Source organism: Delphinus delphis, chromosome 1, assembly GCF_949987515.2.
Source record: "Delphinus delphis chromosome 1, mDelDel1.2, whole genome shotgun sequence".
NCBI classification, from domain to species: domain Eukaryota; kingdom Metazoa; phylum Chordata; class Mammalia; order Artiodactyla; family Delphinidae; genus Delphinus; species Delphinus delphis.
Window position 1 is genome coordinate 21,536,989 of NC_082683.1, and position 15,689 is coordinate 21,552,677.

General features: G+C 52.2%; 1 protein-coding gene and 1 pseudogene across 3 annotated transcripts; one reads left to right on the plus strand and one right to left on the minus strand.

Moving 5' to 3' along the window:
- Positions 1-1,457: 1,457 nt before the first annotated feature.
- On the plus strand, positions 1,458-15,015 carry THEMIS2 (thymocyte selection associated family member 2). 3 transcript variants are annotated; one of them, XM_060002142.1, is made up of 7 exons: positions 1,458-1,551; positions 3,802-3,942; positions 7,996-8,406; positions 10,029-10,183; positions 10,571-11,092; positions 13,476-13,632; positions 14,064-15,015. In XM_060002142.1, exons 1-7 carry the CDS (start codon positions 1,458-1,460, stop codon positions 14,114-14,116), a joined length of 1,533 nt encoding a protein of 510 aa, XP_059858125.1. In that variant the 3' UTR covers positions 14,117-15,015. The 3 variants fall into 3 exon arrangements, with proteins under 3 accessions (XP_059858125.1, XP_059858067.1, XP_059858180.1); XM_060002084.1 differs by having other exon boundaries at positions 10,029-11,092; XM_060002197.1 differs by lacking the exon at positions 10,029-10,183 and having other exon boundaries at positions 7,996-8,315; positions 10,526-11,092.
- On the minus strand, positions 5,334-7,470 carry LOC132425164 (programmed cell death protein 2 pseudogene; annotated as a pseudogene).
- Positions 15,016-15,689: the final 674 nt, after the last annotated feature.

Sequence of the window (15,689 nt, forward strand, 5' to 3'; positions counted from 1 at the left end):
TAAAATTCATAACCCCAGTCTAGTCATGAGGAAGACATCAGAAAACAACAACAACAACAAATTGAGGGACATTCTGCAAAAATACCTGACCAGTACTCTTTAAGACGGTCAAGTTTATAAGAACAAGGTCAAGGAAAGGTTGAGAAAGTGTCACAGACAGGAGACATTATGACTAAATGCAATATGGAATCCTGGTTGGGATCCTGGGCCAGAAAAAGAACAGCAGTGAAAAAACAGATAAAATGCAAATAAAGTCTGTAGTTCAGTTAACAGCAACGCAGCAATGTTGGTTTCTTAGTTTTGGCAAATGCACCCTGGTAATGTGAGATGCTACCAACAGGGGAATTTGAAACTAGCTGAGGGATATATGGGAAATCTCTACTATTTTTGCAACTTTACTGTAAATCAAAAATTAAAAACAAACAAACAAACCACACACACACCCAGGCAAAATAAAGAGTAGAAAGAAACACAGCAAAATGTTCGTTATATTTGGGAAAAGAATGTCCTCTTTTTATTTGTCAAATGCCTTTAATTAGGGTTTATTCTTTTCATTTTAAACTTTTGTTATTATTTCTGATTAGAAGTCCTCTGTTATTTTATAGTGACAAAAAACGAAATAAAGCATTTTGTACAATATCTATATTATCTCATTTAATCCTCACGATCAGTTTAGAAAAGATTCTTTCTTCCATTTTACAGATGAGGAAACTAGAACTCAACACCAAAGTGATTTGCCTAAAGTTATATAACAAGCCAGAGGAGGAGCTGGGACTTGAACCTCTGTCTGACTCCTGAGGCACAGGGAGATGGAAAATCCTTATCCCCTCCGGGGTCAGGGGAAGTGGTTGGTCTCTCTCCTAAGCTGATTTCTCTTTAGCCCAAGGAAGACTTTTTAAGTAGAATTGCGTCCTGGAAAGGTAATAAGCGGCAGAGGACCATGGAGTGTCCCGGAGAGGGATTCGGGAGGCCTGATGCTCTATCTTCCTCCTCAGACCCAAAGGGCAGGCTGTGTTCCTCCTGTGAGACTCAGAACTACACCAGGAGGGCCGTGTTTCCTCGTTCGGAGAGGACAGGGGGTATAACGAGGGTGAGTGGGAGTCGGGGGTTTCTCCATCTTCATCCTCGTCTTCCCTCCACTATGGGGCACCTCACTGATGGCTGGGCTCGTAGGGACCAGCTCTTATTTACTCAGAGTCTCCCGGATGTCAGGTCCTGGTCTTGACCTTCTAAATCCTGCCGCCAATGTGAGAGGTGGGTACTGCAACCCCCTTGTAGAGACAAGGGAACTGAGGCCGGGAGAGAGAGGTGGCGCGTCCCAGAACGCGGCGTCGCATCCCCAACGCCCCTGGGCGGGGCGCTCCAGCCACCCCCGCCCCGCTGGGCCGGCCGGGCGGGGCTGCCGCGCTCGGCGGCGGGCGGGCCGTTCAGTGTGCGCCCAGCGAGCCGCGCGGACCATGGAACCTGTGTCGCTGCAGGACTTCGTGTGCGCCCTGGACCCCGCCTCCCTCCCGCGTGTGCTGCGGGTCTGCTCGGGTGTCTACTTCCAGGGTGAGTGAAGGGCCGAGACCCCTCCGACCTCGGCCCCGCGGCGGACCGGTTCTCCCTGCCAGGGCGTTAGAAACCCGGGACACTGCGCCCTGGGTTCGAATCCCGACGCTGCCGCTACCCAAGTTGTGTGATTTGGGGCCACACTCCAACTTCGCCGGGTCACGGCTTTTGCTTGCGTGGAATGCGGGATCGCTGATTGCCCCGCAGGGTGGTGATGGGAAGTCCATGAGCTCAGATACTCAAGTGGGTGGAACCGAGCCAAGCTGGGGCGGAACTGCGTTGCGCATTGCATGAGGTCCTACCGTGCAGGGTTGCGGCATTCAGGCGCTCACGACGCCGGGCTATTGCTTGATTCTCAAGAGCCAGGTCAGCCTTCCCCTCCGTATGCCCTCCCACTCCTCCCCTTGGACGTTTATCTACACGTCCTTCTTTCAGTCCCCCCATCCCGCCTTTGCCCTCTGCTTGGCACTGGGCCGTACTTGATCCGATCAACTCTTCAGTTCTCAGCTAAAATGACTCCTCCTCCGGGAAGCCTTCCTGGCTCCTTGCACACCCGCACATCTGCCCACATGGCCGCAGCCCACCTGGTTCACAGGGATGGTACACAGCTGGGGCTTAGTAGTCATTGCCTGAAAGGGTGAGAGGGGAGGGATTGACAGGCAGTGAGGGGAGAGGCGGCGGCTCTGAGGGTGAGGGAGGACCTGTGGGTGACTGAGTAGGAAAGGTGGAGGGCGAGGAGAGAGGGAAGTGAGAGTCTGGGTGGGGTGCAGGAGGCTACTTCCTTAGAGAGCAAACTACGTCTGAGTGCCCTGCCTTATCCTGTTCCCTCCATCCGCTCCCTTGCTCCGCCACAGCAGCTTCCAGAAAAGTGTTCTGAGGCCCCAAGTGGGGTTCCTAGATCAAGGGTGAGATGCCTGGAGGGCCCCACAGGGGGCAGGACGGGCCACCACACCATGGGGTCTCGCCAGGCCCACTTGGGAATCTGAGGGATCTGGGTTCAAATCCCGCTCTCCCTGGGGGCTTCCTGCAGGCATCTGTGCTCTGTTTGCCGTCCCCCTGACACCCCGTCCCACTGTGTGTCACAATACTTGCGTTTCCTCATTATGCTCCCCGCCGGGGGGGGGGGGGTGGGGGGGCTGGAGTGGCGGAAGTGAGGGTAAGAGAAGAACCTGACAGGATGAGAGTGTGGGAGTGGGGTGAAGTGGAGAGGGGCAGATGGTGATACTGATGGGGCAGATGGCTGTGGTCACCGCGTGGTTAGGAGCCCCAATTCGGAGGCAGATTATGTCCTGGGCGGAGTCCCAGTTCTGCCTCCTATTACCTGATAATCTCGGGCGGCCCGTTCACCCTTGCCAAGGCTCGGTTTCCGTATTTAGAAAAGAGAAACTGTCCTTCCCTCCAGGGGCAGTCATGAGTCTTAAGTGCTACGACACGTCTGCAGTGCCGAGCACAGCGCCGGGCATATAGTAAGTGCTCAGCACCAGGGCTGCTCTTGTTACCAGCCCCGAGCGTCTGTAGACAGAAGTGTGTGTTTTATGAGCCTGTGTGTATTTTCCTGGGGATAAGGGGTGGGATTTTCATCAGTTTCTCAGGGCTGTTGTAAAGGACCCTGCCGGGGCTGCCCTGGGGGTGCAGTAGCGTCAGGTGGCCTGGAGGCTTGCCCACCTGCACTGTCTGTCCCTCATCAGCAGGATGGGTCGCTGTGTGTGAGAGATCTTTACTGAGCATCTTCCATGCTCTGGACCCTGCTATAGCCCTTTAAACCTTGTAAGTCAGGGCCCAGACCCGCCTACTGGGCCCACCCTGTCAGCAGCCCGCCACCCCCTCCTGTGCTTCTCTTAACAGCAAGTCATCTGAAGAAGAAAACGCCAGTGTGGGTGTTTGGCTTTGTGTGATCTCGGGGCAGTCACCGAACCTCCCTGGGCCTGATTTTGTAGCTAATAAGGGAACTGGGATTTACTGGGTTGTTTATTCATTCATGACTTAAACACACACACTTCGAGGCTGGGCCTGTGCCGGCTGAGATGCATCAGTCCTGCCCTGTGAGCTGAGTTCAGGAGGCAAGGGGATGTGACCACAGAGGGGTACAGTCAGCGCTAAAAGAAGGCAGAGCGGCATCAGGGAAGAGCATTCCAGGCACCGGAACAACGTGTGCAAAGGTGTGACCGAGCAGTGCCTGGGGGGAACAGGGCACAGGCGGCGCAGCGCTTGGCCTTTGCTGAACGGGTGAAACTGACTCTGTCTCCGCAGGCTCCATCTACGAGATCTCCGGGAATGAGTGCTCCCTCTCCACAGGAGACCTGATCAAGGTCACCTGTGTTCGCCTCCAGAAGGTGGTCTGCGAGAACCCGGGGACGGGCCAGACCATGGAGCTCGCTCCCAACTTCCAGGGTAAGGCAGGCACCTCTATCTCCCTGAGTGTCCTGGAACCCTCCAGGCACACCCTCGGGCACATGTGACCCCAAAACAAACTCCCACCCCTCTGGGTTGGCACACACTGCTCTCACATCCACCACTACCCAGCCCCGAGACCCGAATGTCCTCTGAGTGCTCTGACGGTGTCCTGAGCTGGCATGGCTGTGTCCTCTCCGTGTCCATCTCTGATTACATCTGCCTCTTGGCTGGGCCTTTTTTTGTTTCATGTCTTTGTCCACGTGCCAGTTTTCATGTTCGCTCCCACATTCACTCACCAAACATTTATTGACACTTGCTGTGTGCCAGGCCTCGTGCTGGGGGCTGGGGTGTGGGGTTCAGGATGAAGCAGATGCAGCCCTCTCCGGCGGGGAGTTTCCAGGATGGCAGTGAGGAGGACAACAGCACAAGTAGGCACCAGTTTGGAGAGGGCTCCGGGCAAGAGTGGCCTGCCTCTCCAGAGGTCTGTGCAGGCTTCCTGGAGGAGGTGGCACCTCAGCTGGAGGAAGGATCCCAGCTAGAGGGAGTAGCATGAGCACACTGGTGCTCCAGAAACCCCCTGTAGCGCATTTATTGCAGGAGGTGTGTAGTGTGGTGGACCATGGGCCTGGACGCTGAAGCCAGCAGCCTGGATGGGAATCCCACCTCTGCCGGCTACTAGCTGTGGCCGTGGTTAGTTCCTGTGACCTCTCTGCGCCTCAGCTTCCTCTTCTGTAATGGGGCAGTCAGCCTTGATGTGACAAGTAAATGAGTTGCCATGTATGATGCACTTAGAACAGGGCTGGGCTCAGAGCAGGCACCCTCTGTGGGCTTGTCCTCAGTATGGTTTCCTGTGATCGCTGAAGGGGACCAGTGAGGGCATGGGTTCCAGGTGAGAGGCAAGTGGTGGGGAGGTGAGCGGGAGCCAGACTGCAGGGGGGCGGGGGGGGGCTTGTGTGGGGCACGGACACACTTCGTTCTTTTTTTTTTTTTGACTTAATTAGGCACATAACCCATTTTTATTATAGAAAGAAATACACATATAAGTAAAAAGATCATGTCACTTAGTCCCACTGTTCAGTTAACCAGTTCACATCTAGTGCATATCATTCCAGATATTTTTGGTGTACATACACGTGTATAAATATTTTTACAAAAATAGCATACTATGAATACCATCTACAATGGTACCTTGGCATCTTTATCTTACTTGATGTACATATAAGTCTGTATCATTAAGACTGTGTAGCCTCCTGCTGAACAGATACACAACACCTAAAACAACATCTTTGTGTATCTCTGGTATAATTATTTCCTTAGGATAAAGTCCTAGAAATGGAATTGGAAGGTCTAAGAGATGATGAATATTTTGAGGCTTCACACCGTTGTCTTTAGGCGGTATCTGTTATATCTTGCTTCCAAACAAATTCCTCTGTGTAGCCAGTGCCCAGGCCACAGCTTTCAGCACAGGTGAAGACAGCCAGGACACCCCAGTCGACACTCCTGCCCAGTCTGTCGGCCTTCAGGTAGTTGAGCAGATGAGGCATGATGTGGAATTCAAATATTCTCTTGGCACCACAGGGGCAATCTGGGATATCCTTTTCTTGAGGGATATTTTCACCAGAGATCCAGATGGGGGCAATCCCTCTGCCGTATCTGAGAATCCGTTCTGGCTCAAGGGATATTTTGGTTTTAAACTTCTGGAAAATTCTGTCTTCCCTAGATTCATGTTTTGCCATGGAATCCAATTCTTCCTCAGGTGCTTCACCCATGCTACCTATAATCTCTGATTCATCATCTTTTTCCACAACTTCAGGCATAATCTCATCTTCTGTTTCTATTACAATTTCAAATTCTGGAAAAAGGAAGCTGTGGTCTGGAACTGTTACTGTCCAATTCACCTTCTTGTGTACAAGCCTGCTTATGTCCCAATCTCCAGTCCAGAGTCTGATGCTCCTTGCTGCAGTAATGTGCCTTGCGACATCGGGAGCCTGTTTTGGGGCCTAAACAGCCACAAACTCTGCAGAGATGAGCACCGGACTCGAGCTGGAGGCACACGGATTCTCCTGTCTCCGGCGGAGGATCCTCAGAAGGTGGCTCATAGGCGTAGAAGTCATTTCTCCTAGGCAATTGATTTCTAAAAACTCGTAGGCCGGCGCAGCACGGTGGCGTTCGGCAACAGAAAAGTAAGAGACCGAGGTGGAAGGCGAAGGCGCGGCCCTGAAGCGGTGCGTACAGCTGCAGCAGGAAGGCCAGTGGGCGGCCGCACAGCGCGCAGGCCAGCCCCGCGGGCCCCGGCAGCCCGGCTGCGCCGAGCCACTGCGGCCAGACGCCCACCTTGCTGGGGAACTGCTCGCTGCGCAGCCGCCACGCCGGCGCCGCCTCCACTTTTTTTTTTTTTTTTAAAGTCTTTATAAATTTAATTTTATTTTTTTATAAATTCATTTATTTATTTAATTTTTGGCTGTGTTGGGTCTTCGTTGCTGCGCATGGGCTTTTCTCTAGTTGCGGTGAGCAGGGGCTACTCTTCGTTGCAGTGCACGCGCTTCTCACTGCAGTGGCTTCTCTTGCTGTGGAGCACGGGCTCTAGGCGCATGGGTTTCAGTAGTTGCAGCACACAGGCTCAGTAGTTGTGGCTTGTGGGCTCTAGAGCACAGGCTCAGTAGTTGTGGCGCACGGACTTAGGTGCTCCGTGGCATGTGGGATCTTCCCAGACCAGGGACCGAACCTGTGTCTCCTGCATTGACAGGCAGATTCTTAAGCACTGAACCACCAGGGAAGTCCCCACATTTCAGCCTTTATTTTGAAGGTATTAAGTAGCCAAAGCGCTTTTAAATAGGGAAGTGATGTGTTTTGTTTTGTATTTTGAGGGTTTTTAAAAAATTTGAAATAATTTCAAATTTACAGAAGACTTGCTAGAACTCCTGTATACTGTTTATCCAGATTCACCAGTTAAGCATGTTGTTACATTTGCTTTCCCTCTCTCTGTATATTATATATACATACACACACACATATATACATATGAACATATTACTATATATGTGTGTGTATATATATCTTTTTTCTGAACCATCTGAGAGTTATAGACATGATGCCCCATTACATCTGAATACTCCTCCCAGTATTTAGCGTAACTCCTATAAAACAAGGACATTCACTCACAAAACTGTAGTTCAGTGATTAAATTCAGGAAATTTAATATTGATACAATACTACTGTCTAACCCACAGTCTGTATTCAGATTTCACCAGTCGCCCTACTAATGTCCTTGATAGCCCGGTGTTTGCCTTGATCCAGAATCTAGTCCCAGATTGCACATGACATTCAGTTGGCCTCCTTTAGTCTCCTTCAGGCTGGAATAGTTCCTCAGCCTTCCTTTGTCTTGCTATCAACATTTTTGAAGAGTCTAGATCAGTACGTTTGCAGAATGTCCCTCAGACCGTCTTTGTGTGGTGCTTCCTTGAATAGATTTGTGTTGAGGGTTTTGGGCAGGAAGACCCTGGAAGTGATATTATGTCCAGACATGGGGTATTTTAGGCCAGTCTGGTGGCAGAAGAATGGACAGGGCAGGGGGAGGGGTAGAGGGGTGGTCAGAGGTCATTTGGCCAGTAGCTCCTGGGTTTCTAGTTTGGGAGGGACTGTGGCACTCACCCACCCAGAATGGGGTGGTAGGTGCTGGTGTGTGGGAATGGAGCAGTGGTGAGGTATCTGGAGACAAAGATGGCAAAGTGAGAGGCAGGTGGGGTCGGCAGGTAGGAAAATGTGGCAGTGTGTCTGTTCTGTTCTGTCTCTGGTGACAATCCCTCTGTGTCCGTGCCTGTGTCAGAAGGAACTGTCCCCACCCTGCCCTCACTGTCCATTTGCAATGGTCACTTGCTGCCTGCCATCCCTCAGCCCTGCAGCCTGGATATCCAAATGCTGGCCCACCCTTGGCCCCTGTCCTCGGGGGATTCTGGCTGGTTCTCTGCAGCCAGACCTGGGCATGGGATATGAGGGCCTGGGCTCGGCAAAGGTCTGCCCCACCCTGACACCCCCTGCTGTGCCCCACAGGCAACTTCAGCCCCCTCACTGGCCCCCAGAGCTATGGAACCCTGGAGGAGCTGGTCTCTGCTGCAACCCAGAGCTCCAAGCAGCTGCCCATCTGCTTCATGTCGACCCACAGAATCACCACCAAGGCCAGCGTGGTGCCTCAGGAGCAGCCCCTCAAGCTTGAGGCTGTGGAAATGCACCTCGGGACCTGCTGTGCCCGCTGTGTGCTGGGCACCGGGGCCCAGCAGGTGATTCTGCACTTGCCCCTGTCCGAGAAGGGGCCCTTCTGGGAACTGGAGCCTGGGCCCCCTCGGACTCTGCTCCAGGTGCTGCAGGACCCGGCCCTGAGGGACACCATCCTCACCTGCCCTGCCCTCCCCTGGCACTCCCTGACCCTGATGCCCCAGTATGAGGTCGAAGCCATCATGCACTGTGAGTTCCCCGGGCAGGTGGGTGGGCCCGGGGGCGGGAGGGACAGAGGGGGCCCTGGGGAGCTGCTCTGATGGGAAGATGCCCCCTATCCCCGTGGATAGTCCAGGGATTCCAGGTGGTTTACCTGGTATATACAACGTAACAGAATAAAGAATCCCCAATAGTGGAAGTTAGGTGCAAAAGGAGATAGGAAAATGGGTAACTTGAGTGAGGTCCCACGTACTTTATAAAGTTTGGCAAAAGTTGGGCTGTGAGGTTGCCCGCAGCTAGGACAAAGAAACATAGTGTTAGAAAGTGCAGCGTTGACCATTTGCTCGGGAGAAATATATTTTCCTGTTGTTGGGGAGAGCAAGATTGTTCGTGAAGGGCCTCCTGTCTGGGAGGGTACTGTCTGGCTGAATCCCCCAGCTGTTTCATAGGTTACTTCTTAGGACAGGCTGGTGGCTGCACACAGAGGGTTGGTGAAACGGAGGCAGAAGCTGGCCAGGTCTGGCCGGTCGGAGGCCAAGCTGGAGCAGAGGTAGAAGAATGGGTGTATGTGTAGAGGTCCCCAGGGCACCCCCATTCTTCACCCTCCACTCAGCCTTGGCCTCTTGACTGGCCAGGTTCTGCCTCTGCCCCACCAACCCTGCTCTGGATGCTGCCAGCAGCCTGACTCAGTCCTGTCCTAAGAAACAACCTAGGCTTTGTTTACTAGTTTTTGTAAAAATAACAAGTTGACTGCCCTGGAGAATGAGGCAGCTCAGGTAATTTATAAAGCATTCTGAATTAAAAAACAACAGTATAATGAACCCAGATGTGCCCATCTCCCAGCTTCAGCCGATTATCAGCTCATCTGGCACAGAGCAAAAATCCCAACCATGTGACCTGAGGGAAGTCACCACCACTCCTCGGAGCCTCAGTGTTCTCATCTGCAAAACAGGGAGAACATTCCGTGTGGTGTGGCTCAAACAACATAGTGGGTGGGCCAGTTTTCCTCAGACTCTTACAGAGTTTACGCACCAGGCGCTATCAATGCCAGGACAGGAGGAGGTTGTCCAAAGTCATGTAGTCAGTGTTTTTCTTGATTTGGTTCTATCTATTTAAATCCAGAAAGGATTTGGAAAGACAGCTTATAAAATGACATTCAAAATTCAATTAAAATTTTAAAAGTGAACTGATTGGATATTCAGTGATATTGAGGAATTATCAAATTATTATTATTTCAATGTGATCATAGCCTAGTGGTTATTATTTTTGAAATTTTAATTACCCCTTCTTTTAGCAATACACGTTGAAACAGTCACAGATGGCAAGATGTGATTATTCTGATTCCAAATAATCCAGTGGAAGGGGAATGGATAGACAGGGATATAAAGGAAAGAAAATGGGCCATGGGTTAAATGTTGAAGCTGGGTGACAGGTACATTGGGGTTCACTATACTATTCTACTTTTATAAATATTTTAAAAACTTTTTATAGTAACTTTTAAAAAAGAGGTTGAAGGAAAGAGTGGGCAAGGAATCTGGTACAACAGGAAAACGCTGGTAGGAAAGAAAAGATGAAGACAGGAGAGAGGTTAGCAGGCTCAGACCTCTGAGGGGTGGAGGGTGCGCACCTGAGCTGACCTCTCCCCTCCACAGTGCGCAGGACCATCGTCAAGATCCCCTCCACGCTGGAGGTTGACGTGGAGGATATCACCGCCTCCTCTCAGCACATCCACTTCATACAACCGCTGCTGCTGAGCGAGGCCCTGGCCCGGGGAGGCCCCTTCCCCCTGCCCACAGAGATCCTGGAAGTTCCGGAGGGGCCCCCTATCTTCCTCAGCCCGTGGCTGAGCTCCTTACGGAAGGGCCAGAGGCTCTGCATCTATGGCGTGGCCTCGCCACCCTGGCGGGTCCTGGCCTCAACCAAGGGCCGGAAAGTGCCCAGACACTTCATGATCTCTGGGGCCTACCAGGGCAAGCTGCGGCGGCGGCCGAGAGAGTTCCCCACGGCCTACGACCTCCTGGGTGCTCTCCAGCCAGGCCAGCCACTCCGGGTAGTGGCCACGAAGGACTGTGAAGGAGACGGGTTGGAGAACCCCGAGTTCATGTCCCTGGCCATGGGAGACAGGCTGGAGGTGTTGGGGTCTGGCCAGGCCCTTGGGGTTCAAGAGAGGGACATGAATGTCCTGGTGTGTCAGCGGCTGAGTGACCAGCCTGGGGAGGAAGAGTGTGAAGAGGCAGAGGACCAAGAACAGATTCTGCTGCCCCTCCACTTCTCTGGCGGCTTCGTGGAAGAGCTGGGTGATGGCCGGCGCTACAGCCTGCAGGATCTGATTGCCCAGTTCCCACTGCCCTGTGAGGTCAAGGTGGTGGCCAAGGATGCCAGCCACCCTGATGACCCTCTGCCCTCCTTCCTGGGCCTGCGGCTGGAGGAGAAGATCATGGAACCCTTCTTGGTGGTCAGCCTGGACTCCAACCCTGAGATGTGCTTCGAGGTCCCTCCCCGGTGGCTGGACCTGACTGTCGTGGAAGCCGAGGGGCAGCCAAGCCAGCCGGCTGGGCCCCTCCCCGTAGTCCCAGTGGAAGAGCTGACAGAGGCCTTCTATTATCACCTTCGGAAGTCACCGGCCTTTGAGGGTCAAGCTCCCCCGCCCAGGCCTCCGAAAAGTAAGGGCCTCAGTGGGCAGAAGAAGCAGGTCAGCAAGGCAAAAGGTGTCAAGGTACCAACAGAACCCAAGTGGGCAGGGAGGGGCCACCTGTAGGGATCATTAGGGTCCTGCCATTTCTTCTTTGTCTGTCTGGCATCATGCCTCTTACAGCTGTACAGGACATGCAGTTTGTTTATTTTTGAATTTTATTTTTTTATACAGCAGGTTCTTATTAGTTACCTATTTTATACACATTAGTGTATATATGTCAACCCCGATCTCCCAGTTCATCCCACCGCCGCCACTACCCACCCACCCCCACTTTCCCTCATTGAGGTCCATATGCTTGTTCTCTACATCTGTCTCTATTTCCAGAACGTGCAGTTTATAAACGTGCACGCTTTGTACCTATTATTCGATCCTGACCATCCTGACATTGGTGTGATCATTCATATTTTACAGTCGAGAAAATGAGGTCTCAGCGACTGTGAGACTCACTCAAAGTCACACAGTTTGTAAATGGGGGGGCCTGAACTGGAGCGGAAGCATTGTGACTCCAAGTTCACGGTGCTTTACCTCTCTCTGCTACCCCTGCTGTCACTCCCTAGCTCAAGCTACAGCATTTTTCACCTAAACTCTTCCAGCAGCCTCTTCAACCCCTCCCCACGGCTGTCAGAATGGCCTCCCACATCCTTCCCTGGTCACTATGGGGCCTCAGCCCCACCTCCTGAAACCTTCCATGGCTCCCCATTGCTGGGGGTAACGCGAACCCCTTAACATGGTATCCAGGGTCCTTCATAGCTGACTTCAGTCTCACCTTCCCAGGCCCACCTTCCACCACTGCTCAGCAGCTCCAACCACCGAGGAACTCCTGATGCTCTCGGTATGCCAGGATTCCCGCCTCAGCACTTCACACACACCAGCCCTTCTGCCAGGAACATTCTTGCTCCTTCAGGCTCACGGGCAAGGCTCAGCTCATTTCCTCCAAGGCGGTGACAGTTCTCCCTCTTCTGTAGTCACACTGCACGCTGTACATAGCTTGGAGGTGGGAGGCCATGTAGTTTTAATTAGTTGTACTTGGTCTCTGGCTAGAACAAGAGTCCTGTGGGGCAGGGACCTCCCACTCCAAGGCAGGCAGAGAAAGTGCCAGTGAGTCCGAACTGAACCAAACTGAATCACGACAAGCGGGCAAAGAACCTCAGAGTCAGAAACACGAAGTTCACGTCCCTGTTTCCTCACTCTGTGGGCTGTACTTCCTCTCTGGGCATGTTTCCTCACCAGTGAGCCTGGGATAACATCACTAACTCTCAGTGCTGTTTTGTTAGCCTCTACTCGTGGGGCGCTTACCCTGGGGTGGCCCCTTATGCATACGTACTGCCCCACCCAGCTCTCACGGCGTCCCTCTGAGGTGGGCGCTGATAGCCACGCTCTGCTGAGAATGGGGGGTGTGGTGGGGTGGGGGGAGTGATCTACATAAAAAGCACTTTGTAAACTGTAACAAGCATACTGTTTTGGGATGTGCAGAGACTTAGATTTCGTACTGTGTGGGGAGGCAGTGGGATGGCAGTGGAAGTTAAAAAGATGAACCCTGAGCGATCTCAGCCCCAGAAGGGGCTCGTATCTGTGGGGCAGGGGGTAGGGTAGTCGTTTTCTGACAGAACCAAAAATAGACTGGGACATCTGAAACACAGGCCTTGTGACAGTGCTGGAAAGAATGTGGTACAAAGAGTTGAGACCTCCGTCCCAGCCTTGGTTCCTGACGGCTCCTCTGGGATGGCTCCTGCTTGTTGCCCTAGAACCAGCAATTTCCCTCCCTGGGAATCAGTATTCTCCGCTGCTCATCAGGGAGCCGTACTGTTTGCTGTTGAAAGCATGACGTGGGGGGAAGAGGAGCGGCTTTACAGGTCACTGACATGGCTCTGCGTCTGAAGCCTGGCCCGGCCAGGGGTCCCGTGTGTGGCTTGACATGGCACACTCTTTCTGAGCCTGGTTCCTCACGTGTAAACTGGGAACTCAAACAGCTCCTCAGAGAGTCACTTGAGGGTGAATGAACGGATATGCATACAGCTTCTGGCACATGGTAGGATTTCAATAAAAGTCCTCTTCCTTCTGGGACCCCTCTCAGCTCTGTACTCTGTTTGTCCTGAGGCTTTGTGACTACTTTTTTCTCCTTTAGCAAAAGATTTGGAGGACAATGACCAAATCCCTGTGTAAAAATGCAGAGACAGCCTGTCTCTAGCCCCCAACCCTATCATGTTTCACCCTGGCCCCTTTCTCCCCTGCCAAAGAACAGTTCAAGTGCTTGTAGCAAAAACACCTGGCGTCCTGAGAAGCCATACACTGAAAAGTTCAGAGGGGAGCAGAGGAAGTGAGATTTGAAGGAAATTGCATTTCAGGCACTCTCTTACCCCATTTCTTGGGACCCTGCTAACTTCTGCTTTTTTTTACCACTTAGTCTTCTGAAGCCTTCGAATTGCAGGAACCACCTCTGATGCCTAAACCCAAGAGGAAGACCTTGCGAAAGGTCATCAAGGACAGCTGCAATTTATACAGTGCGATTCCTGGTCACAAGAAAGGTCTCAGGCCCACTAAGCCCATCACTCAGGATACAAGTGAGTCTGTCAGCCCCTGTTCACCCCTGTCTTTCCTTCTCCCCTCCCCCATGCCATTCTGCTGCTGCTTTTGCCTCTGATGGTGCTGGCCATACCCTCAGCAGGGCTCTGCTCGTGAGCGACCCTTCCACAGTCCCAGTTGGATGGACAGGCCTATATGAGATGGGCGTAGGCTGAAGGGTCCCTACTGTCCTTCTCCCAGTGGCTCCAGGGCCCTGGCAAGGAAAATGAGTTCATCTCCCAACTACCCTCCCCAAGGCACACAGGAGAATGTTTGCAAAGTGTTCAGACACAACAAACTGTGGTTTCTGGGCTAGCAAGGACCTTAGAGCATCCAGACCAAGCCCTCCCCTGTTCAAGGGACGAAAGTACCCTAAAGAGGGGAAGGAACCTAAGGCCAAAGGTCCTCACTGACTTGGATTCTTTTGCAGATGATGAACACAATTACGAAGAAATACTTGAGCAGTTTCCGAAAACCCTCTAGGTGCTGGAGAAACCTTACTTCCTAACTGCTGCTTCTCAGGGAACCCGAGATATCAGCCAACTATTACAAGCCTTTAGAGGACCCTGGACAAGGTCTCTCAGAAATCAGACTGTGGACAAGGAGTGGCCGGGTGGGGACTGACTGGAAATAGGATAGACCCTGCACCAGCTTCCCTCTGGCTCCTCTGGGCCCAGCACCTTGCATTTGGCTCCTTCAGGTTCAGAGCTTTGGTATCAAGTAGCCAGCTGGGTTCTACTCAATCCTGCACCCCAACACCAGTTGTCCCACTTGTTAGTGCAGAAAGGAATCCAAGACACTGCCCACCTCGGTGACGGCAGCACAGTGCCTCCTGCCTCTTGGTAAAGGGGACTCAATCCTGATGACACACTGCACTGAGAGCCTTCTGTAATGCTGGCCGCCCCTGCTCCACTCTCTCCTCTCTCTCGCCGTCCCCCACCCAGGCTCCGAGCCCCTGAGGGACCAGGACTGTCTTCCTCATCTCTGCAGCACCCAGCACATGACCGTTGTAGGTGACTATCCAAGATTATTTCACTTTAAAAGCACAGAATAAAAATGACATCTGAGCTTCGGGAAAAATGATAAGAGATGATCACTTATTAAGTTCTGTCTGAGTACCAGACCCTTTACAAACCCTATCTAAATCAACTCTCTGAGGTAGACAAGGCCTGGTTTTAAAGATCGGGAAACAAACTAGTCTAGTGTGCTTCAGCAGGCAGGCTAGTCATGGGCCTGGGTCAGGATCCTTGCTCACCACCTACAAGTGATTTTAACCTCTCTAAGCTTCAGTTTCTTCACATGCAAAATGAAACTAAGTTATCTACCTCAAAAGATTGTTTTAAGGATCGACTGAGATAATATCTGTAGAGCATTTATCACAGTGCCTGGCTCATAATAAATATTCTGTAAACATGTTAGTATCATTACTGTTGACCAAGATCTGAGAGCTGTACCTGTCTCTAAAACCAACACCCCTTTCACATGCTTACACTGTCTCCTAGTCATGGAATTCATCCCAGTGTTTATACTGTGTTCCTGGGCTGTGGAGACAGAGCCAGTATAACGAGATAAGAGAAGAAATACAAGCCTGTGCCTATGCAGAGAATAACTCAGTTTCCAGGGTCAGTTAAGGCCTGTTTAGTAAGGTAAGACCACAGGCCTCACTTCCTAGAAGTAGTGGGACTTTGGTTTCTTGGGCTAATGCAGTCACGGAATTAAGCACCATGGTCAGCGGAGGACAGGAGAGAGACAAAAAGATGGAAGGAGTGTCCAGTGGAGGCGGGAGCCGAAAGAGGGTCAAATTCCCACTCCTGGATTCGAGGCACTACACCTGAGTGTGTCCTTCCTTTGCCTCCTAACATCCCTCTGGCTCTCTGGACCCATGTACTTCCCAGGCCGCCACACTCCAGCAGGGCATTCTCCAGGTGACCACTGAGCAGTGACTACGTGCTGCTGGGCCAGTCCCCAGTATCTAGCACCCATGCTCATCTCCACACTAGTTCCCACGCCCTCCTCCACAGACGCAATCTCTACCACACAGGAGGACCCTGAGGAA

Excerpts from the sequence above, each read along its gene's own strand:
- THEMIS2 (XM_060002084.1), top strand. The coding sequence starts at position 1,458 with ATGGAACCTGTGTCGCTGCAGGACTTCGTGTGCGCCCTGGACCCCGCC. Across the intron at positions 3,943-7,995 it reads GCTCGCTCCCAACTTCCAGG|GCAACTTCAGCCCCCTCACT; the intron begins GTAAGGCAGGCA and ends TGTGCCCCACAG. Across the intron at positions 13,633-14,063 it reads GCCCATCACTCAGGATACAA|ATGATGAACACAATTACGAA; the intron begins GTGAGTCTGTCA and ends ATTCTTTTGCAG.